This window comes from Nyctibius grandis, chromosome 12 (assembly GCF_013368605.1).
Source record: "Nyctibius grandis isolate bNycGra1 chromosome 12, bNycGra1.pri, whole genome shotgun sequence".
In the NCBI taxonomy this organism is placed as follows: domain Eukaryota; kingdom Metazoa; phylum Chordata; class Aves; order Nyctibiiformes; family Nyctibiidae; genus Nyctibius; species Nyctibius grandis.
Window position 1 is genome coordinate 10,236,806 of NC_090669.1, and position 25,850 is coordinate 10,262,655.

A 25,850-nucleotide genomic window follows, 5' to 3' on the forward strand; every position below is an offset into this window, starting at 1 on the left:
CATAATTACACCTTGTGCATTGGAAGGAACCTGGCAGTTTTTAACATCACTAATAGTAGTCCAGAGAGGTACAACTCTGTAGGATCTTGCTGAAAAATAATAAAGCTTTATTAAAATTTCAAATTCTTGCAAAAACATTTTGACTAAATTCCAACTCTACTTAAAATGCAATTCAATATTTACTTTTATTCTCTAATAAGTATTGTAAGTAAATCAATTTCCCAATTATCTTAGATTTTTGTGTGGTATACAATTACTACATTTTTGTAATAAATGCACAATTCTAATAAAAAAATAATGATCTTGAACTTTAATAGAGCCCTTCCTTTGAGAAGATGAAAGTGCTGTACATTCATTCATTTATTATGTCGTACAACCCCCGTGTGATGTAGGTACTATTATCATCATTTTACAGATGGGGAAACTGAAAGGCTAATTAACTTGTCCAATTTATAATACTCTTAGCTGTAAACTTAGGGCATCCTATTGTACTCATAGGCAAAACAAAACTCAGCTCACCTGTGATGAATATTTACTACAAGTTCTTAAACTCCATAAGCATTTTACTTATAAGACAGGATATACTACACAAGCTTTCGGAGTTGGTTTTGCATTGGTGATGGCTTTGAGTGCCACAGAAATGTGCTGCCTAGAAACAAACATCAGAGTACCAGTTTATTGTAAAGTGTCACCATGTTTCCCAGCTAGTTATGGAGATGATGTGCATTTTCATTTAATGTTATTAGCCATTCAAGCACACATTTGTGCATTAATTCTGTACGATGTATCATACTGCACTTACACACACAAAAAAATACTGTTTGCTGACAAACTCATTCTCTCAGTTTACTTATGTGTTCCATAAACTTCTTTACTCGGTCAGGATCAACACGATTTGCCCAATAACCTTCTTTCTTGAAATATGATCCAATTATCAGAGCATTTGCATCCAAGTAGTTCCTCACATTCTCCAGAGTCACTCCAGACCCAATCAACACAGGAATCTTCACAGCACATTTAACCTCTGAAGAGAAGAAAACCAAAATTATGGTTATGTCCCATCTTTGAAACTCCAGCAAGACTAATTTGCGTAGCTTTTCAACAATAAAGAAAGGTATCAAGAAACTCATGATCATGGTATTTCTTACTTCTACTATAGAACAAAACAACTTATCTAGAAAAAAAAAGCACCTTTAGCTCTTAACAACTGTTAAGAAAAATCTCACTTTTATTTTATTTTGTATTCTGTTGTTTGAAACGCTGCAGAAGAACATTCCTGGCCACATATCAGAGGATGGTTTCAGTGCTATGGAAGATATGAAAGTTGGGTCTTGGTACCATACCTGTACCCCCCTTTATTCTCAAGGATTTAAGCAAGATGAAGTTGAATTGGCTGGCAGAGAATGTACTACATTTTACTATATTCTGCCATAAATTCATTTTTATTCCACATCCCTGGTAAGAAGAGATGCTGGATGCAAGAATTTTTTGCACAGCAGGACTGTGACTGTTAGCATCACGCTCAGAGGCTCCGTTGTGCCTCAGGTACTACACATATATGGAAGGGAGCTATCATTACTGCTGTGTTCCAGTAGCACCCAAAGATTCCAGGCAAACCAGGTCCGTTGCCTTGACAAAGGATTTACTGATGTTGGAGTGACCATGTGGGCTCCCATGCCCCCTGTGGAGTCTTAACTGTGTTCTCGTTTTCCCTCACCTTAAGATGTGAATAATCACCTCCCCCAATCTTTCCATGAAGTAATCAAAATACAGCTAAAAGAATAAGATGCCATTCTTGTTTCCATTCATTGTATCAGCTCAGATTCTTTTCTGCAAGTCTAGTGAGATCATTACAGTGGCAGAACTATTCAGCAGAGCTGCTGTGCTCATAACAAGTCTTCAGTCATCACTTTAAATCACAATAATGGTAGTTGGACTGGTGTGTATTTCTGCCAGGTCTCTTTGCTGAATTTACGCTATGTTGACAACTAGTAGAAGATCTTCAGTGAAGAAACAAGAAGGGCCTTATTCACAGGGAATGGAAAAGGAACATGCTCTCTACTTCATGATAAATTTCAGGAAGTAGAAGAGTAAGCAGTGGTCATATAGACCGCATTGATAGCTCCAGCTAGTTTACCAGAAAGCAAAAGTTAGTACTGATAAAGACTACTTCTGTTTCTATGAATGGCAATGGAACAAAAAAGCCAATTATTTCTTCTATATACAGTATGTGTGACTTAATTATCTAACCCTTTACCTGGTTCCAAAAGGAAGAATAGTCAAAATATCAAAACAGGGCTCAAAATATTACAGATCCATTTCATCCCTCATGCACAGGTGTGGACTTCAGTCCATGGTTCAGGTGATCATGTTCATTGTGAAATGTATGCGTTCTGACAGACCTGACTGTGCAGAAACTGATCCATGGCTCAGTTACCGTAGTTCACATTTTTTAAAATAAAAACAAAAGGGGTTGGCTGTTTTGACCATGGAAAGGTTCCCCATAGATAAATAAAAGGTTATTAGAGTATCTTCTGCAGACTTGGGTCAGTACTAGCTCTGGAAAAAAAAAAAATTAAAAATCTCAGTTCAAGAATTACTAAGCATCCTTCTCATCCTTTCATTTCAAACCGACCATCCTAAGAGTCACTCATAGGACTGAATGCTTCATCCCTTACTTAGAGAGGCATTATTTCTGACCTTTAAAAACATATAAATTGCTTTAATTGGTGATAAGCTGATGTAAGATGGTTAGAGCTTGAGGTAACTAGGGAAAGCATATATGCAACATATAAAAGTCTGCTTCAAAACACTGTTTGTTCAAATGAAGTTTCATCAGAAGCCTAACTTATTAATTATGCTTCAGGGAAGACAATTATTTATCACCTTTCTACTTCATCGAAGAAAGGGGATCAACTAAAATGCTCTTGAATCTCTCTTTAGGTCACATGCCCTGCCATTTTTCCATCTAGGAACAATAACTCCTTCTTACAAACATTTTAACACAAAAATAAAACCATTCCACACAGTCCTTATTGAAAATTTTAAACAAAGCAGATGGATCATGCATATATGATTAAAACTATAGTTATTTCTATGCATATTTTATATTCTTATAGTAATCTGCTTATAGCAACAAAATAATTCCTTTTTAGTTATTTATAGCATTATTACTGAAATCCTGTTCTAGAAAAATCAGAATTTTATTTATATAGTATCTACATGTTCTTAGAAATGTATCTGCTTTCTATAGATACCAATGCATAATTAAGGTGCTATACCTGACCAGAGATTTGTGCAACAGTACTTTACTGTATTCCCAGAGCAACTGAGTTCCAAGTCAATATTTGTTTTTATGACAAGTGCATAAGGCACATTAGCAGGTAGTTGTTTTACAAATATTTCACATCAGCAGGAAAAATGAAGAGCCAAATAATTAAACAGAGAATGATCACATGGGTGTAAGACAAATGCTTAGCCCTACTAGGGAAAGAGTAAAAACCAGTGAAACCTGAGACTGCTGCAAAACTATAAAAAACCCCAAAGCTTTCCAAAGTAGCAAGGTATCCAGTTCTGCTGTGATCCATACGTGACACATGGAGTCCACACACATCTCCTGTGCTGGAGATTTATTCAGATTGACAATGTGAAGAACGGCAATGGGAGTGCTCAGTCTGCAATGAGACTGGATTACCTAATTAAGTATGCTATGGATGCTACTTTTAAGTCATTTCAAGTACATCAAGGCCTAAAGTTGATTAGTAGAAGGTGATTTGTCTGTTGGCTGTGTTAATACAAATTCTAGCTTGTAAAAGAAAATAAAGCAACAGCAGTGAAATATGCTTTTGCATGGCAATGTTCAGTCACTGTCAAGATGTCTCTAAACACAGAGCTTTGCTTCAAATCTCTCTCAGCTTTCTTGGCTTTTTTCTGATTTGTTTTTTTTTTTTTTTTGACACGAAGAGAAAGGGAGACAATTTTGTGACGTTACAGTAACAAGATCCTAAAGTTTACACAACTTGCACATTTCTATTTCAATAAACTGTAACTAGAGGGCACTGTGCTCTTTCTTGTGACTGCATATCTGCAGACGTGTCTTTAATAAAATCAAATGAAATAGTGCTTGGTTGCAAAGCACAATGAAAGCATTTGAACTATGGCATGAACAAGTTACATGAAATAAAGGCCAAATGCCCCTAGCTTGAAAACAATGGCAAAGAGCAGCGTAAAAATAAGCACCACTATGCCAATAACTTGCTCAGCTACTCTTCTTGAACAGCTTTTTCGTATGCAGTAATCACGGCAGTTTGCAGTACCATACACAACACTATGTTTATGGTAATGCTCCACTGTAACACATTTTAGTTTTTTAATTCGAAGGACTTTTTCTCTTGACATTAAATCTAGGGCTTACAAAAAGTAAGATCAGAGACTCACATCTGATCATCTCCATGAGGGTACTGCAAAGGCAGCAGCCTCTATTTTGACCTAAATGTACCATCAAAATGTGAGAAGGTGAATCAGTCCTGATGCCCCTTTTACGACCAATAACTAAGGAGGTGACAGTCACAGCCAGCTGTTAAGCTTCACGATGTATCCCATCTTCCACTGGTTACTAAGCTGAGGCCATTTGCTTTGTTCACACAGATAACTAAGCAGTCATTATACAAAGCTTTGATCACTTAAAATAGAGCCTGGATGTGATGCAGGTATTTCAGCAGTTATACCCAAACAGAAAACCTGATAGATTCACTCTCCAACCAAAGGACATTTTACAATGTAGTAAACTGGAACAAGCTTCTATAACCTCTTAAATGAAAATATAGTTTATTAAATAAAGTAATTGTAATTTGAAATGCTCAGCTATAATTCCTGCAACCTGAAGTCTGATTTTTAGACCTTGTAATCCATCAACCACTGGTGCCTGGTATGCCAGAGAGCCCCAGAGCAAAGCCTGCCAGCCACTGCCAGGAGCGATGCTGATGCTTGCCTATGAGAAGGCAGCGACACAAACTACAAACAAAACCCTACTGAACACAGTTCTCTGGCTTCACAGGGAAACACTCGTTTCCCACACACCATCACAAATCAGTCAATTCAACCCAGAGACACAAAAGCAAAAACCCTTCTATGTTACTGCACAACAAAGCTGAAAAAAAGACATGACAAAAATCTCATCTGTCTCTTAGTTCTGCTTTCAAGAGATGCTTTGCAGTGTGATGAAAGGTGCCCAATTGTGTGTATCGTTGTTATACAGCACTTCCAGGGCTGCATAAATTTGTGAAATGCAAAATTTCACTCACATCAACACCAACTTTGTAGACTGTATATCTGATTCCTTTTAAGAATCTGCTGACATAGATATGCCTAATTTGTCATTTCCTTATACCCTGGAATATTGATTTTTAAGTTCTTCTCTTAACTGTTTGAAGCCAACATCCTTCTTACAAGAGGGCCTGCTAACATCCAACATCCTGTGACTTAAGTAAAATAAATCTGTGATCCACAGATTCTTGATTTCATAGCAAAAATCCAAACACAAAATTAATGTGTGTACTTCATTACAGTTACCAACTCTGGTTCATTTTGTTCTTTGGACCCAGAAAGAGAACAAGACACAGACTGACATGTTTGTTCCCATGAAAGAAAAGCATAAGCCATGGTGTGTCTGGTTGGAGTACTCTGATAAAAAACCTATGAGCCTAGAGGTTAGGTTTTGCTCTCTGATGCAGGAAATCAATGGAGGTTGCACATACATATGTGAAAGCAGAATTTAACCGAGGATTTTGCCCTAAGACTTATCAAATCCTTTTTTTAATTATTTAGTCTGCATTAAGGGTGGTGGAGACATTAATTGCAGGCAGGGATAGAGTTCTAGATTAACAAAATTTTGTAGTCTTGAAAATATGCCTAGTTTTCAGGGTCACCTGTTCCATGTCCCATTTCTAGTTTACTGTACCAAAAGACCCAACTAATTCAAGAGTTCAATATTCACAACAAACCATCATTTTCTTTTTAACATTGGTGACTGAAGCCCAGTAATTTATATATTTAACAAAAAGATTGTTTAATATGTATGAAACAGGAACACATTTTCACAAGTTCAACATTCATTTTAAATATTCTTAAGCATGTATGATATAGGTAAAACACTGAAAACACTGAATGATTTCATATAATTTCAAAAGATGTCTGAGATTGAGGTATCTATGGCAAGTAAAGTATGGTTTTCACCCTCATCAGCTACCTTAAGTTGAATACAATTCATTCTGCACTGGAACTTCAGAACATGCTAAATTTTAAGCATGCCAGCAAAAATAAAACCTAAAAAAATACACATTCCATTTTATATAGTGAGACCCTCAAATTCAAGCCATTAATCCAAATTAAAATTAGTGATGAAAATCAAATGCCCCCATGACAGAACTTTAATTCTAGCATGGGAGCAATCCATTTTCATGAAGACAGCTCAAACATATGCCAATATAAAAATATGAAGAATCATATGAAACTTTTGAAAAGGTCAGAGCTCATAGGTCAAATGACTTTCCCTTGATAAAAAGTCCACACCATTTAAAAATTATTTTGCTGTAATACCTTTCTATCTACCAATAAACTTGTATACTTTCTGAAAATCTTCTCAGCAGTTATTTTCCCTGATATCCCTGTTTGGAACATTGCCTTATCAAAATGCCTTTTTTCTTGCAGGACTTCCGTTTTCATTGTGAAAGATAAAAATGCTTAACTCTTCAGTGGAAAGATTTATAGTTACTTAGTTTTCTAATAAGGCTATAAAGTAGTTTTTTTCTTATATTAAGACTTTTTAGAAATGGAACAGTCTTTTTTACATATTTTACAGACATTTTTTCTATTTTTTTTCATTTAAGCCTCAGCATCATTCAGTGTTATAAAAGCTTGAAATAATTTTCATTTTTATCCTGCCAAATTGTTGTTTAGACACATACGACATCCAATCTGAATAGCACCTCAGTCACACTAGTTTTGCTGTATCAAATCAAACTCCGCAGTGAGAGTTTCTTTTCTTCCCTCTTTTTTCCTTACGGAACAGCAGATATATAGATTTCTTTCTACGTTAATCCAGAAGCTTATTCACTGCCTGTTGTCCGCGCTTCATATGACAGCTCTCACCTTTCAGCTCCTGAGGATCTGCGGGCAATCCGGTAGCCGTGCCGGTCAGTACCACCCCGTCAGCCAGGAAGAGCTCGGCAGCCGAAGCGGTCTCGGCCACGCCAACATCTGCCGTCAGAGCGTGAGCACTGTGAACAGCAGGAACATACCCTGTGGTTACTGTCGGCACACACGTTTGTGATCCATCTTGTTGAATGTTTAGACTGCATTTCTTCATCCTCCCCGCTGTCAGAACAACCAAAGGCAGGCTTTGTGAGAGAGGGAAAGTGTCTTGTTTTAAATTGGGCAGTAAAATTACGAACAAGAGGAAAAAGCCCAAGCTTTTCCATCAGGGAGCCATAATTGATCGGGCTATTGCTCTGGGTCTCCTGTCTCTAAAGAGTGATTGCTAAGTGTGAACTACCAAGTGTCAATTGAGACAGCTGCTTACATGTTGAGCACCTGTATTTCAGAAATGTTGAGCGCACACAGCTCTCCGACTTCAAGTGGGAGCTGTGGATGTGCAGTCACTCATAAATCAGATTCTGTTGCCTAGAACAGAATTAACACCCTCCACTTCATTTCACAAAGTCCAACTAACAGAAAGTATAGTTATTACCTACGATATAATCACAGGAATCATCTTACATGCAGTTACAAACATCAATTACCCGCAACCTAGCTTTTCAACAGCAGTCTTTGATATATGGGTGACATACTTAGTCTGAAACCTATAGCAATAGTAGCTTTTAATTTAAACAGTTCTAAACTTTGAAATAATTCCAGCCATTGCTGGTTCAACACCTGACTTTGTTGTTTCTCTATTTCCATTTAAGTAGAAAACAATGGCTACAGCCAACACGCTGCACTGATGAGCAGTGATGGAGCCAACCTCTTCCCCGGATCAGCCCGGATGGACAACGCTCTGGGGGGTGCCATGCTCTGGCCACATTCAGAGGCAGCACATGCGTGCAGTGCGTCCCACTTACGGCGATCGATGCAAAAGGAAGTATGCTAACTCCCTTTCTGCAGCTGGAGAAAGGCAGGCCTAAATACCTAATACATACAATGAGGTTGAAGCAGGGCTTAAGAGTAGTAGGCACCCTAAAACTAGCACAAGGAGGGTAGCCGTAACACATCAAGTAGACTACAAAAATAGTTTCTCCTCATTTAAAGAACAGGAGGCTAGCAGCTCTCAGCAGCAGGCATACTGTTCTACATTACAAACCTCAACCAACAAGCCCTTTAACATTTCCTTCTCAGCTTATGAATCTGCCTGAAACAAAAACCTCTTTTCCTTTCTTAAAAAGCAAACCCTTTGAACAACAGAAAGTATAATCCAAATATCAATTCATCAGTTGTCAAGACAAAGAAAAAAAATCACATGATGCAATCAATTTTTCACAAAAAAGTCTAATGCAATGCATTTTTATTTATATATATACATACATATATATATGTAAAGAAATCATTAGAAAGAAACCACTCTGAAAGGACCTTAAAAGCTTAATTTGACCACACTGCATTGTTTCCTTTCTATTTTGAAATTTACTACCTGTTTATTAGGTATTTAAGATCTTCCAGACTTGGTTATTCTCATGATTACCCACATACTACACACAAACATCTTAATTAGGTTATTTAGCAAGTATAATACATAACACTTGAGCAGTTCTTCTGGGGGAAAAAAACAAAGAGTGACGTCTAAATAGCTGAAAGTACCATGTGACAGTTACGGTAAAGTATCAGCAAAAAAGAAACTGGATTCATCTGTGATAAGTTCCTTCTGTTTGATAATCATAGAACATAATCTGTACATAGACAGCACTGATTTAAGTAGAATAAACCAGTATTATTGGCAGGAAGGAGAAAAAAAAAAGAGAATAGCTTTTTAAAATGCCAAAATATTATGATTTGGATGCTTTTATATGGCAACTGCTTGCATAACTAAAAATAACCTTGGATGCCTAGCCTCCAGAAACAAAATTTCTTTAAACATAATAGGCATATACACAAGTACACAAAATCTCACCTAATACCAGATGCAAAATGTTTACGGTCTGCATTTATAAATCCTGAAGGTTAAACAACCGCAAACTTCACAGATGCAGCAACCTGCAGCTTACAGGTGCAAATTTATTTTTAAACATATCCCCTAATAGCACTGCAAGACATTGCTTGAACAATAAAGCTCTCCCTATATCATTAACATTCCTGACACTAAATAGGCATTTTAAAAAAATCAGAAAATGGAGAAAAATATAAGATCATTATTACATTCAGATTTACATAAAATATTGCTTGTATTTACCTATGTTTCTTTTTAATATCAGCAAAAATCTGAATGTTCTCCGCTCCAACTTGTTTTCTGTATCGTAGCAGGTTACCTGCACAGGCATTTATAATCCCTTCATCAGCAACATGAGAAAACACAAACCCTTCAGCACGGATAAAATCAAGACCTGAAAAAAAAAAAAATAGCAGTATCTTAGCTAAAACTGAAGACTGAAAAACAGAAATATTAAAACCAAACAAAACCTCACCTTACAGCCCCTCTTATTGGATCCCAACCCAAATTGTTCCATATGCTCTAGAACTAACCAACTTCGCTTTTCCACATATTTAAGTTTTACATTCTTTATTTTCACCCATGTGCCGACAGAGGAGCAGGTAGGTCAAAACATAGCTCCGTTGTCCTAATGTCTTCTCTCCAAAAAGGGTCATTAACTTGGGTTTCTCCCCTCTTTCCAGATACTCTTTCGTTGTGTTACTTCTTTCCCATCATCTATTCCCCTGCTAAATACGCCTGAAGTTGGCCATCAGGTCAAAAAGCAACAAGGACATGGACACAGGAATAGCATTAAGTCTTCTTTCTTTAGGAAATTAGGCAAGAAAACACAGCCTGCGACACATAATATACAACCTGTTTGACTCTCCATCTGTATATAGCTTGTTTTCTAGATAGCACCACATCAACATATTACTTCTAGAGCTGTGCCAAAGGTACAAAAAGATAAGGTTCAGGACAAGTGAAACGTTTTCTAGTCTACTCTGAACTTACTCTGACCATCAACTTTACCATGTCTTAGCAACATGGTTTCCACCATATTAATTCATTTTTTGCACTAGGAAGGTTTTGTGGGATGGATACTTAAGAGGAAGATTACGAATAGCAATGACTTCTCACAGGCCATTCATCTACTCTCAGGGACCCCCTACACAGCCTTGAAATATCTCTGTGTTGAAATACTGAAGCCTTGGGCCATGGTGTAATAAGCCCACAGCTGTGAGGCTCAAAATTGAATTCTGCCTCCCTTATTGTATCCCTCTCTTCTATCCAGTCTTTCATAGCCTTGAAGTTTATTTCACCTGTCACTTAACATACGTGTAAAAGCTCTGCACTCATCCTGTGCAGCTTTTGCTCTTCTTCCAGTTTGCTGTAGAGGTCTCTTCCAAGCCCTTCTGAAGCTCTGCTGCTGCTCCAGCTTTGGAGTCAGCTGCATGATTAATTAGAGCTGACATCATACCCAGGCAACCAATGCACATGAAAGCAGCCATCGCAAATGCAATACCACCCACCAGAGAACTGCTTAGGCAAGAGAGGCATCACCTTAGCACATTTCAAATACAAACATTTCAAATACAAACATAAACAATCTTTAGAACGTATTTACCAAATGACAAGGTGCCTGTTTATTTTAAAATTTCAGTTTCATTCCAAAAGCCCTGAAGTTGCAGAAACAGAAGCTTATGCCTGATAGAGAAGAGCCTGTATTGCTTAGCAACACAGACTCCAGCTAACAAGAAACATCACAGATGGATGCCAAATCAAATGCAAGCTGTCCCGTGCCTTGAGATTAGCAGGTGGAAAGCATGGAGTATTCTCAGGATCCAAAGACAAGAGTGTGCCACAAGTATAGTTACTGATGTTAGTAGACATTGGGTAATAAACACAGGGCAAATAGCTAGACTGAGATTTCTCCATCTAGGAACAAAAGATATAGGCTCTATTTAAATCACCCAAGTTTACAGTACAATTCATAGTTAAATAAGAAAAATTACTTCTCCTCTAATCATAAGACTATTGATGAGTCTAGAGATATGTTACAATTTCACAGCAATCATAATGTCTAACTCAGGGCAGGGGCTATTAATTGAGTAATTTCATTTATTGAAGTCACTGCTTACATGTTGTTTGTTGATGCTTGGTTTGTGTTTCCTTAACTTAGTAATTTAACACTTTCTCCTAAACATTAGAATTGTACTTAGTTTAACAAGGCTGCATTCTCTGTCTGGGTTTTTGAGGACTATGAAAATACAAATTTTAACCAAGTGTAGTAAGTGCAGGCACCAAATCATTACCCTTCTGTTTTATGAAGCCATAATCAGATTCTGCTAATGAATTCATTTTTACGCTCATAAAATCGTGAGAATGATACTATTGCTTACTTTCACATTTGGCAAGTTGAAAGGTAATAGCCGTTGAATAGTTAATAGGCAGTCCCCATTTCTGACTTATATGGGAACAAAAAAAATTTGTAATCTCACTGGAAAACATGAACAGGAAATTTCCAACAAAACCTAATAAACAGCACTTCAAGACTATATTAAGATCAGCCGCTGCAGGGCCTGCTCAGGGAACTAGAGCTTGTCTCTTTTTCAAAAGTTAGTGTTACTCCACTTACTTTAATCCTACTTAAACAGCTTTACCTAACAACTGTGAAGGTCTATCAATTGTAGAGAAAAGCTTTATTTTTTTCTTTCCTTCCCACGATAATTTATGATTAAAAGAAAAAAAATGACAGACTGAAACACTCCTTTTGCTGGGTGAGAAAATACTGCAAGACTGAGTTGCTGGAGGAAATAGTACTTTTACCTTATCCGTCTTACATGCTGCAAGTGTGCATGTCACTGCATTTTAACACCCCAAAACAGTGAATTGGAGGCAACCATCGAAAAGCCCTTTCTCAGGTATGTTGTTCCTTCAGTTATAAAGTCAAAAGGAGCTGGGAGCTGGGATTTACTGCTTTCACAGAATGGGATCTGGCCTCTGCAAGGCATCAGCTCCTGGGTGCTGCTGAATTTTGGACTTCAGGCAAACATCTTTGCCTTTACACAAAGGCAAAATGCTGCAGGTAACGTTATTGGTGGTATCTTGTTTTATATGCGCAGTAGTAAATCCTGGCTCCCAGTGCTTCCTGCCTTCATAATTCAAAAGAATCTGAAAGACTGATTTTGTGCTGAAAATGAAAACTCAGAGGAGTATTGACTTTGCCTGCTATTGACTCTAAAGGCATACAGTCTCCATGCTGCGAAGACCCTTTACTACTCAGGACATCGTCTTGCAGCAGCTCCTTCCACGCTCAGCATGAATTGCAGGCCTGGGAGAAGCATCTCCAGCAGAGCTCGCAGCAGAGTCCGCAGCGCTCACTGCCTTGCTCCGCAGCACCCGCGGACGCTCCCAAGGCATGCACAGCCCTGCTGCAGTTCTCAGCTTAGCTGCCTCCCCCCACCGCAGCATTAATATGGTGGCAGTTAAAAAGAAAAACAAAAAAGCAGTATACAGTTCTGCCCAATTCTATCCCCCCTTAAACAGTATCATGGGCTGTAGCAAGTGAATTCCTGTGGAGGATATGTCTGCTAGTGGATGAGGGAAAGGAATGGTCTCAGCAAAGCTGTATTTAGAAAAGATACAGATACCTGGGTATCTGGGATATCTTCTGATATGAAGCCTCACTTAATCAGCTACCAACTGTGTCATTATCATTGATGAAGACTAATTCAGAAATGGGATTTCGTAACACGAAACAGGGCAGTTTCACAGTCAGGTGGAGATGCGGTTGGACTAGATGACTATTTTAAGTTCCTTCCAACTGAACTATTCCATTCTAAATTTATGAGATGAGAGAAGATAAACTTAAAAACTGAGCCCTGATTCATGATGAGTGTAACACAGGCTCACCCAGGTGTAGGGAAGCAGCACTCTACAGTAGACCCTACAGTCCTTGCTCCCAGGCACCCGGACTGAAGCTCTGGCCAGAACACAAGAGCATAACTTGCCTCTGGCCCACGTGCTTCGGTTTTCCACCCGTGGAGTCAAGATACAGCAGGGAGGGGTACCTGGAATATCAAAAGTGTTCCCGTACATCACTACAGAGATACAGCTATGGGGACTGTTTTATGCCTCGAAGATCAGCAGATGGCCCGGCCAATATTCCACAATGGCAGTATTTCCTGAAATCCTTCTTCTCACCGTTGACTTTGTCTCCATTAGGTTTATGATGGGCCAGTTATTTATTTCTTCCCAATCACTGCTCCATGTTGGTAATGGAGAGCATGCAGAATGTGCAAAATAATAAAGGGAGTATCACCAGCATATACTCCCTGTATTACAAAGGCTCTGCATCTCCTCTGTGAAGACCTACGCTGATAGGTTAGAGCCAAGCAGAATATCTCACTAACGCAAGGGAAAACACAAATAGCAGCTGAAGGCTTTTGGGCAATTCCTTTAGACACAACAGTCCCCTCTAATATGAATAGTGCTTCATAATTAGCAAACTTTCAATAAAAGAGAAGCCATGTAATTTGGAAAATCAACAACAACCAACATGAGTTCATGAAATTAACACAATGGTTAACTTCAGGAAACAAAAGACACTGATAAATAAGTAAGGAAAGCCAAACACTATGCCTAAATCTGACCCAGACTTAGTGAACATATTGTGGACATTCCTGGGCACTGAGAAATGATAACCAGTAATATTTGGTAAACAAAAATAAATAAGGGAGCATTTGTATTTTTATCTCCTCTACAAACGCTCATAGAACCTGCTTATATACATCATTCTGTTTCAGCCTCAAGCAGATGTAGTTAATTAAATCAGAAACTACAAACAGGAAATTACACACCTCTAAAAAACACATGGTACACCTGTTAATAATGAACCAATTGAAAAGTAACCCTAGCAAATGAATTCTGACTTGCTTCTCCACAAAGAGCATTTTAGGAAAGAAGGACGATAATACAGTCTTTGGAGGACGTCATTAAAATGAATTATTAAGAAGGGTTGTTTTTCTGAGAATAATTATTTGAGATTAAGATGGCTTCCAGTCAAAAATATAAATACAAAACTGTGCTATTCTGTATTGTCTCTGTTTTGTGGTCTACGGCTCCTCAGGGACATTACTGTATTTTAAATTAAAACACCTACAATAGAAGAGTATAAAAATTGAGCAGCAGAGGACTTTAATACTAAAGAAAGGTATGACATGAATCTCCCCTACTATCTGGGTATATAATGACACTAATTTTTGAGTGGGTTAACATTGCAATCTCTGCCCTTAGGAACAGAGAGAAATCCGGCGGCTTTCAACATAACCTCTTGAAGTCAAAAGCAAAAGCTCAGACACAGTGATGCTGGTTTGTGGGGCAGACGGAGGGGGAACATAGGCCCTGCAGCGAGGCCCAGGGCAGAAGCATGCCATGGGCTGCCGGGTGGACGCCCTTGGGCAACCGCTTCCTTCAACACCCTGTCGGTGCACTGAACCAAGAGCATCCAGCACTGGTGTAACAGCCTGCAGCAACCTATTGGAACTGGGAGGATGTTGGCAACAACTGTTTTGGCTCAGAACAGTTGTTTTTTGATAACATGAGGAACTGCTTGTTTCTGTCAGAAGAGTGGAGACATAGCAGTTCCCTTTTTCCTCAAGATCCCCCACTATTTTCTTACCACTGCCCCACACCTTTGCTGAAGCACCCAGCATGAACACGTTTTTGCTGGCATTCCTTCCTTTAGGACCCTAATTGAATAAATAAATATTTCCTAAAGAACCAAAATAAATTAAAAATATCAACCTTGTCAGATGCCTCATCCCCTGATTTATTACTGTTATTTTCAGATTTATCCAATACTTTGTCAATATGCTAGGAAAATTCAGTAATTTCATCTGTTAATATGTGGCTACCCAACAACATGTTTATTAGCATAACCACATGTTGCTGATGTTGAGCTCCTTCTAGTCACACTGTAAACCTGCTGTTTTCCCCCTTTACAAAATAAAATCATTACCTTCACCTAGAGACTACTTAACGATTTCCCTGTGCAGTTCTCCTCAGAAGTTATTTCTACCTAGCAGTTTCCACAGGGAAAATGAAATGACTGCGTAGTAGCAGGAGATGCTACATATGCTTTTTAGCTAAAACACCTTTAAGCAAGCATTTTTTGTAGTGAAAGCATACAGGGCTCTCTTTATTAATAGCCACCTATTAAAACTGTATTGACATTAAAGTCACTACTAAGTTGCTACAGAAAAACTACTCAAAGAATTGCTACCTACAAAGTAGCACTCACTTTACTATGGTTTTGCTTAAAGTGATTTTCTTTTTGCTTTCCTGTTCAGTGAACTCGAGACAATCATTTTTAAAGAAGTGCAATGAATAAAATGCATTAAAGACAGGCCCTTCCTGGCTGGTGTTCTCCGGTTACAGAGCAAATAGTACAGAACAGTAGTAGAGCCTGAGCAAAATCCAAGCCCTCCAGGAATTCTCTCCCTCATTAATCATTGCTGAGGAGTAAGAGAAATACATTGTTCCCACACTATATCCCTTGTTTAGTGATCAATTTTGTTCCTAAAAGGATGCATAACTCACTAACAGTTTGACTATTGCCTTTAAAAATAAGATGTGTAAATATTCTTGCAAATGCCTATGTACCTCAAGTATCCTACATGCATATAATCCCTAAAAACTAAAATTGGATACTGTTAGCATTTTTATTTTACGTTTTCATATAGGTTCTATTGCAGCCATAAAAATTAGGTTTTGTCAGTTTGTCAAGTAGCCAGATACCTTGAAAATGACAACTTCTGATTTTAAAGCACTCAAAACAAATCTGAGTTCAAAACACATCTAATAACAAGAATTCCCCCATGAAAAAAGGAATTTAATACTTTTACAACACATTCAACATAATTAAAACTGCCACTGCAGATAAGTTAGTCTATATTATTTTACCTGAAGTATGGTGTTCAATTAACAGCAGCATCTTTTAGTTTTGCATTCTTACAAAATTCTGCCTGTTTATAAAATTTGTACATTCAAAAACATGCAACCTTACTGTACTCACATATGCAATTTGGACAAAGACGGGCATTAACCCTCAATTTATGAAGTACTTAGAAAGTATAAGCCTTCCATATTAAACAAGCCTCCATCTTTAAATCATGGAATGTTACATATGAAAAACTAAGATTGCTTCAGCTACAGTAGGAGCAGAAAGGTTAGCAAGTCTAAGATTCATGCAATAAAGATAGATTAATTTATATTTAATTCCCCCAAATGCAATTTAATTTTAAGTAGTTTGGCTAGCTGTACACTGAATTTTTTGTTATTATATAAAAAGCTTCATTCCATCCACTCATTAAAAAAAGGCAATGAAAACTTAGTTTTAATGGATAACAGTAGTAGCAACAACATATAATTAGATGCTGAAACAGGATGCTTAACCACAGTGGGTTAAATTGATCCTCAAATATAATTTAACTGAAGTAAATAGAGTTACACCAAAGGTGGCTTTTAAACATGAGTAGGTTTAAACTAATCATTATATTTAGACAGGTTTCACCTAGAAAGCTGCAGCAGCGGCCTTGGGATATTTAGCTGCCTTCAACTGAAGCAGTGTGCAAGTATCATCTATTATAATCAAGCAGGCATCTTTCTCAAAATCTAATTTCTGCTTTTTCAGGGTACAGTGAGCTTTTCATGTCTCATTTTTCACGGTATCTATGTTAGTACAATGCACAATTTGCAGAGAGTAAATGCCATAGCAAACAACAGTAATAACTGATGAGTCATTTCTATTACCTGCAGCAAGAGCAACTGCTATTGCCTGTTGATTTGCAGCACACAGGATCTGGACACCCAGCACGAGATGGGGGCAGGTTTGCCTCACTGCAGCACTAATAACTGTCATTGCTGCAGTTACTTCAGGGCCAGGACACACCGTGTAGGGAAGATCATGCATGTTTTCTACTATCAAGCCATCCTGTGGAGATTATAATAAAGAAATATGATTAAACTGGAAAAAAAAGGGACTTATAAAACACGACTAGTTTACCGTTACGCTGTTTTGTATTAAAAGACACACGAGTTTAAAGGTTTTTCTTCAAAGGAAGGATTATCTACAGTAAATTGTGTTGTTGCATACAACCACTTGTAAAAGTGCTTTCATCAACAGCATGGTATTTGCAGGGAAATCACGAAGAGAAATAAATGTTATTTTAATTATACATTCATCAATTTGGTTTCCTTTGATCCATCCTAAAAGGTGAACTGTAGGCGAATTAGTTAAATCTTATACCTCATTAAAAACAGTGTAAAGTCAAACTTTAGTTATCGAAGTGGACTATAGGATAGAGTATGTTTGGATAACGGCGGATTTAGAGATAATCAAGGCAATTTTCAATTCAATTAGTGTCAGAAAATAAGTATTATTTTGGATAAAGGAATGTTTTGTCTGACTATTATTGTGCCTATTTGCAGTGTGCCATAGCATTTAACTATTGATATTTCTCCCATTCTGGATTCAGAATTACTTGAAGGAAAATATTGCTATTTATTATCTACTATACCTCTCATTCCACACAGACATACTCTTAGCAGACAATGGAGTGATGATAAAATACTCTGCTGATATAATTTATGTTATTTATTGAAAATCTTTGTACATTATCTGGTACCTTGTACTTTTCCAATCATTGTATAGTATATACCAGAAAGTTTTCAACAACTGCAAATCCTATATAATTTTGTCAAGGACTAACAACAAGAGTAAAAAGTATAGCCTTGAAACATATTTCAAGCCTGATGTTTTGCCTTTGCAGTCAGAATGTTAAAAGAAGCTAGAAATTTCTCACCTGCTTCAATCTAAAAATACAAAAAAATAGACAAATTAATTGTATATATAGAAAATATATTCCACTCTCTCTGGAGTTTTATCACAGATCTTAATCCTTCAAAATGAGAGCTTTACATTTCAAAGATATTGTAACTGAACCAGAATAGAAAGAACATTCGGGGGGGCGGGAAATACAAGTAGAGATTAAACAAAGAAGTTTGATTAATAATAACATAGAGAATTGAGGAGGGGAAAAAAAAGGGTTCCTTTTTTAAAAACCTTCATACGTAACGCTTCTATAATCTTTGTTGTAGTGTATAAGCCCTTTTGGCAGTAAAAGATAAGACAGTATATAAAACGCAGTCAGCGTTTAATGGCTGAATTACAGGCTAAGTCACAGACATCATAAATGAACACCTAATGTGGAGGATGGGGAAAACTGAGAATGGAAATAATCCAATGGAAGACTATGGTCAGTCCAAGCACACAACCCACATACATTCAGAACACCAGGGTACAGCTGCCTTTACCAAATGACTTACAGCTGAGTATTTAAAAACACAAAACACACGCTACCTTAAAAACAAAAGGACACAACCTATTAATGGAAAAGTCTAACGGAAACATTAGACTACACACTATTTGGTGCCATTCATCAGCATATTTAATTATAGAATTCCAGTCCAAGAAAGCCTCAACTAGGCAAAGGAAAACCAGATATGACAATGAACCAAAACATCTGTCCTTGATTTTGTTTCTATGTCCAATTCAATGTATAATTTAACATCCACACTTCTCTACCTGTGATGGGAGGTAGCCATGTGACAAAGATGACAACCAGTCCTCAGAAAACCCACAGCATTTTCAGAAATAAAAAAAAAAATTACAAACTTTTAATTGGTTTCTCTGGAATGAGGTCAGGACTGTTCCAACAAACCTGAACTGACCAAATGGTCTTGTACCTCAGGCACAACTACTGAATCCTTTGTGGTACCAACAGAAAGAGAAATTCCTTCACCTTCTGCCCTCTGTACACATGAATATATTAGGTCAGTCTAAGCAAGAATGCAAAGTTGGTTAGTAATAGTATGTGGCAAAAGGATTAATGTAGAACTATTAACAAAACAAACTCAAAAAATACAATGAACCCTAAAAACCAGGTAATTCCTTGAGGCCACAAAACCTGGAAGCCCTTGGCTCAAGAATGCTCTACTTGGTAGACTTCACCAAAACCTGGATATCTGGGAAACTCCAAGCTTACCATAAGGGCAAGGAGCTAGAATCTGCAAACTAGAAGCCCCAGACTTTCAGGCAGCCAAGAATCAACATCAATAGAACATGCAGCAACAAAGGCATCTGGGAATGGGGCTTCAGATGCTCAGCTCCTGAAGAGCCACGCTGGTAGCTGAAAAAGCAGGAAAATGGGCTAGCAGAATCCCACAAGAATTCCGCAGTGAAACTGAGCTTTCTGTGAGTTGCTATTGCTTTGACAGATCAGGATTTGCATAAAACAAATTATTCCATGAGATACATTAATGAATTAATTCTTTTAAAAATTAATTTTAAACCCTAGCCATATTACTATGCATAAAAAGTATCTGATTGAATTGTAGGTCAAAATGCAGGCATATGGGAGGATTCCAACATGTCTCTTCTGCCTTAAACTTACTGTAGTCACTTTTCAGCAGTTGTCTCTTCCTATGGCCTCAAGGTTCACAGTTACAGTGAATATTTTTGGCATTACTTTAATAATGTGTTATTCTTTTGGTACCATCCAACAGACTATGTTCTTTTGCATATTATGTTTTGTTTAATTAAAAAAGAACAACATATGTTCTGTAATACAGAGAGCTGAATTACAGATGCATTAACTCAAAGCTTTCTTTCATATTTTATATAAAAAATATAACACCACAGATTTCTGTGTTTACTGAATTGATATGTGTATAAAACAGACTTCAGTACTATCAGATAGCTAATTAAAATGGTGGAAAGAAAACAGTTATGCTAAACTAAAGTTCTTAGAACTTAAGCTTATAGTTTAGAAGTCTATTGGAACAGCTACTGTATTACACCAAGGCAGAATTTATTTGGATAGTACAAGATAAAACTCTAGCAAATATCTTTTGTGTTCATTTTTCATTGAATATTAAGATGATTTAAGTGTTCCTGATATATAATAGCCTTAGTATCAGTAATTCTCAAACAATATATTTCCTTGTTACTTTTCATGACTTCTGAAGTGCTACATATGTGCAAAGTGCCTCTTGTATCACAGTTAGCTACTGGAAAATAGGTCATTTAAATAGCTCTCTGATCATATAGAAAAATAGTTTCCTCAGTTTTATTGCACTTATAGAAATGACCTCTTCAACCATTTCAGCTGCATGCACACATATCACAGCAGAAAAGCCTTAAAAATACACCACACGATAAAACCACAACAGGTATAACAATCATACAAGCTGTAACTCGGCATCTGCCTAACGTAACTTTTACCTAGTGCAACTTTAACCTCAGTGTCTCCCCCAACAGAAAAGCTTTACCTACAAACACTTACATACTAATACAAACCTTTGCAAGCTTAAAAGAACTACTCTTTCCTACAGGGAAAAAGAGAGCTTAATGTACCATAGCCATTATTATACAGGCTCAGGTGTACACTAAGACAACAACAGTCTTTCCTACCATCAGAGTCATGTGCCCCTTATAAGGGAAAGCAGGTGCCTTTGTAGAGCATTTATTTGCTGTGTCTAAGCACAGCTTCCTAGCAATGCCTTTAAAAACTCTGCCTCCAGAGCAAGAGGTTCCTGCCTTAATATAGGTAAGTAGGTATCTTACATTCTCCTGCATATGCTATAGAAGGTAGTTGTGGGGAAGGTTTGTTTACTATTTTATTCTACTGTAATATAGCTGAGATTTGAAATGTTAACCTCGGTAATCTAAGTGATAACTATCTCCATGTTTCTATGCAGAAATACTAGTTTATTCTTTCTCAATTGTTATTAAACTCTAAATAATTTGAATTCCAACTCTTATTGTAGTTATAGGAATAATAGGCTTGAAACTTTTCATTTTTAAAAAGCACCAATGTTAAGCCATGTACTAGCAACTCCCCTTCCAGGTACAGAGACAAAAGAAGGGTCAGGAGGATCAGAAAAACAACAAATGCAATCTCCAAAACCAGCATTGGTAAAAGGAGCAAGCCTAAAATTTTGCACCATAAGAAGCATCATATTGTTTACAACTCAATACAGCTTTATACTTTTGGGATTTTTTTTTTAAAGGAATAGTTTTACTTCTGTATCTCTGACTGTCTTTAATGTCAGCTATTCAAGTAGCTACAACTAGATAACAACAATAATTAATAGCAGTAAAATGATCTATATCAATAACATTAGAGGGAACTTGTGCTCTATTTTCTGGCTACAAAGCAAGCTTCACTCAGGCTGAACTGAATGAATGAAAGTTAACTTGAATATATATTTTGCATTTTTCTTAAACAAATGCAGATACAAAGGGGAGGGATCATAATGCCTCATAGCTTGCTGCTTATAAAATCTTGTCTAGGGAATTTCATTGTTTAGCAACACACAAGTACAAAGCATAGGCATTTTGAGCACAGATGGCTTCCTAACTGAGCACTCACTTGTTTTCATTACTGTGCTCTGATACCACAAATCTTTCACACTTATTATGTTAAGCTGCTAATGTGCCAGACAAGTCACCTTTTTCTGAGGTATACTAGGATTTACTTCCAAGTGCAATGCATATTGAGTGAGCAAGACTTCACTTCTAAATGTTAACGCCAATTCAAGCAACTTGAGACAATGTGTAAATATCTAGTAGCAGCAAGATGGTTATGTACCTTCTTAAAGGCTACTGTAGGCAGCATGTGGAAATACTGTCAGTAGAAACATCCGTGGAAAAAAACCTTTAAGTTTGTAGCTCTTCTTTCACGAGAAAAACAGACAGCTTAACAGTTCAGAGTACTGAGGGGGAAACCCAAGTATATTCTCATTACAGAAGCAGGATAGTTAGTTCGGAAGAGTGGCGATCTCTGTGCAAAAGCCAGGAAGCTCCTCAAATATCTGTCATGAAAACTTGCATTTTTCTTAAAGTACTAGGAAAAACTAAACAAGTGAATTGCAGAAAGTGTTAGGCAATCACACTGACACTTATGGAAGCTCTCCTGATTATCTCTGACCTTTATGGCATTAATAAAGGACTTGTTTTGTCATATTGTTGTAACACTAATGTGTATAGACCTTTAGAATGGAGATTAGTGTGGAGTGTATACTGATGTTCTTATGACTTCTGCAGGAAATAAAGCTATGCTCAGTCTAAGCTCTGATTTTGTCCAAATGTGTAGAGAAATGACTGCATTCACCTCACTTGTCTACCTAAGAGGTAGGTTTAAAAATATATTCAAGTTCAGAGACTGCAATGCAGTAGGAGAAAAGGTAAACCAGTTAGACCCTGAATAGCAGAATTTATTACAAGTGTTGAAAAGAAAGTATAAAACCCAAATTAAAATTTTGTGTTAGTACTGATTTTAAGTCTTGTCTTAAACCTGTTCCAAGTTCGTGCATGTCAGCAGTGAAAGTAACTGCTTCTGTACCCTCCCTCACATTTAGGTATACTTGGTGTTTTCTCCCTGCTGCTATAGTTTCAATGTGTAATTAGTATGTAAGAGAAGTGGGTAAACAAGCACTGGAATGTGGGGCAATGGCTTTAAGAGTTACAGATCACTTGTGTAACCACTTCCTCTAACACCGGAAGACAGCGACTAGTACTTGCCACTTCTGATGTAGATCAAATCACATTATACCTCATGTTGATACTGTAACTGTAGAGACAAAATATAAACTCACAGTACAGAATACAGAGCTGTTGCACACCTGTTGTTTCAACAGGCATGAAATGGAAGAAAATGTACTAATTCTGTACAACTTGCAGTTAGAGATTATCCTAATGGGGCATCTTGCACATGCCCATCTGCTTCACAGGCACTGAAGCCTGCCTATGTAAACTTCATTCTTCTGCACTGCTGTTTAGTCTTTCAACAAATCTGTTCTCGGGACTCTTTCCTAATTTAGCCTTACTAGTGCTCTGCCCATAACCTGCTTCATGTGACTTGTCTTGCAGTTTGACCTTGGTCTTCTATAATTTAGACTAAGCTCCTAGATTCAATTTTGTTCTGTCTGTAAAGTATCATTCTAATTTATGCCATTAGGAAGATTTCAGCTGGCTTGTTATTAAAGTTTTCCAGGAAACAGCAGCTCAGAGCAGCAATTACTTGTTCATTTAAGACATTTTCAAGCCTCGGACATTTGGACACCACCTTACCACACCAGAAAATGTACATAAAACTGTAGGCAGGTCAAATAAAAAGCACATCAACACCTGAAGACAAGGTGCAATGAAATGTTTAAAGCATATCTGACCTTTCAAAAGGACATACACCCTGTTAAAATCTACTGACCTATGAAGATTACTACACCACTTCAGGTCCAATGAAAATTCAGTCAGTAGTACCTGCCTCTTCTTGCCTCTGGCTGAGACTGGCCTTTTGGGCCTTCTCTTCTAGATGCACAAAGCAGGCACGCTTGCTGCCAGGGGACTAGGACAGAAGGGTTAAAGAGGGCAGAAAAGGGCCTAAGATTTTTTTAGTCCCTGAATAATCTGTGCCGTTTTGATACAAACACAAATGTGGGGCTATCCTGCAGCCTACAAGTGACTGAGGTATGCAGTGCCTTGGCTGTGAACATGGCATTCCTCCAGGACTTCATGAAACAAGAGTGTCGTACAGAACGAAAAATAGAGTGGCTTGTCAGACTGGATGATGAACCATCCTACAGCCAGATACCTAGAATGCCAGCAACCATCCGTGTTGCAGTCAACTTTCCATCTGTGGTTTTTTTTCCCTTTAATTGACTTGATTCTTAGAAACTGATGGTAATCTGACTTAGGCAACTTGAATTGCAGTTTGAATCTAAGCTTTTCCAATTGTTTTGGGTGTATGTGATGCTTACTTTAGGTTTTATAATCTAAAGGCCTACTATGTTGAAATACAAGATGTGGATTTAAACGTCTTCCTGAACTGTGTGGTTTAAGATACTTTTGATAAATTACAGGTACACTCGGACTCAATCTAAAATGCTGGCTATGCAGAAGCAGCTTTGTGTAAATACTGCCAAAGGAAGAAGGAACCCAAAACTTACAACTCCAGCATCCTTGTAAGCTTCTGCCTCTTCACAAGCTTGATCAATGATCTGGGTCAATGGAACAGAACTTCTTGGTGTCCCTGCAAGAATAATGCTGCTTAGCCCAGGGCACGCACAAACCAAAACCATGTACAGTAACAGCTTTCAAGTAGGATAACCATAGAGACTGGTATACTGAAATAGGGAGAAACAGGGTAAGCTTGCTAAAAGGCTGCTGTATCTCCTTGTGACATGCCTTAGTGGCATCTCTTTCCTTAGCTGAACTTGACAGATCTGCTGTAACCACTCGGCTCCTAGATCTAATTCACAAACTTGAGGAATATCTGCTATAATCTCTTATTACACCAGGTCTGCTCTTAGCTTGTTATTCCTGTACTTATTATAGCTTATCCTGCATTAGTGATGCTCCACGCAATACAACCTAGGGCAAGACTGACCTCTAAGTCTGCAGAATACCTGTGCTAAACACCAGTCAATTTAAAATTAGTTAAAGCTATCTTAAATTTTAATCTGCAAGGTTGATTGTATCTGATCTTCAGTATTAGTGCTTCATGGCAGAAATGAACACGCATGGGTTTTGTTGGAATTCAATGAGTTTCCCTTAAGATGAACTCCAAAGTCTTTTCTGTCACTTGGGCTCCTAAAGCCAGGCACTTAGAGTCTGAAATGGGGGCTGTGAAGGGCCCTCTGACAACTTTGTTGGCTGGTCTGATGTTACAGCTGGCTGTAGGGCTCGGAGGCTGCTTCTGGCAAAACATGGAGCAGGGTGAGCTCCAGGCACCAGCCTGTCAAGGGGAAGGTCAGCTGCTGTAATCAGCTCTGCCTACCCTGAGCCCCTGGAAAGGTGGATGAGGAGGGCAAAGTGGAACAAACCCTGCCTGTTGTCTGAGCTGCCCGTGTCCTCTCAGAACCTGCGAGAGCTGTCAAACACCTATCCTATCCCAACGGCTATTTGCATAATTTCCCAACCATCGCCTCCTAAAGCACAGCATGGAAAGCCCACCAACCCAAGCCTTGTTTTCCCAGTGTAGCTCCCTACACGGCAGTGTCTCCTGCCTCTTTTACCTCCAGAACCGGGAGATGCCCAGACCTGCGGCACTTCACGAGAGGCCCGCGGTGGCGGCCGAAGGGACGGGTTTCCAGGGGAGCGGGCTTTGCTCCGAGGGCCGCGGCCGGGCTGAAGGGTGACGCCGCCGAGAGGGCAGCAGGGCCGGGTCCCACCGGCGGGCCGTGCCGGGCGGGCGCCGCTTACCTGGCAGCGCTCCCACGTGCACCACTCCGATGACTGCTGACTTCAGCCGCCCTAAGAGCCCGGGCAGCCGCATGCCCTGCGGGAGAGAGGACGGGACGGAGGGGATCAGGGCCGGTGAGCGGGGCGGGCAGGCCCCGGCCGGCCATGGCGGCAGGCCGCGCCCGTTTCCCGCTCGCGGGCGGCCCGGCCCGGCCCGGCCCCCCTCCTCCGCTCCGCTCACCTCAGCTCACCCCAGCCCGGCTGAACCCACCTGCGGCAGCCGCGCGCGCTGCTGCTGCCGCTTCCGCGTCGCCGGCCCCGCCCCCGGCCCGGCCCCGGCTCCGCCCCGCCGGCCCCGGCGCGGGATGG

At 38.7% G+C, this 25,850-nt stretch overlaps 1 protein-coding gene across 5 annotated transcripts; it reads right to left on the minus strand.

The window, feature by feature from the left end:
- Nucleotides 1–8: 8 nt before the first annotated feature.
- Nucleotides 9–25,811, minus strand: LOC137669141 (uncharacterized protein F13E9.13, mitochondrial-like). 5 transcript variants are annotated; one of them, XM_068411046.1, is made up of 8 exons: nt 25,723–25,801; nt 25,503–25,578; nt 24,248–24,330; nt 16,991–17,171; nt 9,440–9,590; nt 7,150–7,277; nt 803–1,024; nt 9–89 (listed from the first exon to the last, which is right to left on the minus strand). In XM_068411046.1, exons 2-7 carry the CDS (start codon nt 25,573–25,575, stop codon nt 834–836), a joined length of 807 nt encoding a protein of 268 aa, XP_068267147.1. In that variant the 5' UTR covers nt 25,576–25,578; nt 25,723–25,801; the 3' UTR covers nt 9–89; nt 803–833. The 5 variants fall into 5 exon arrangements, 4 of the variants coding, with proteins under 4 accessions (XP_068267147.1, XP_068267146.1, XP_068267145.1 ...); XR_011049059.1 differs by lacking the exon at nt 9–89 and adding an exon at nt 2,258–2,559 and having other exon boundaries at nt 945–1,024; XM_068411045.1 differs by lacking the exon at nt 9–89 and having other exon boundaries at nt 156–1,024; nt 25,753–25,811.
- Between the last annotated feature and the right edge of the window lie 39 nt (nt 25,812–25,850).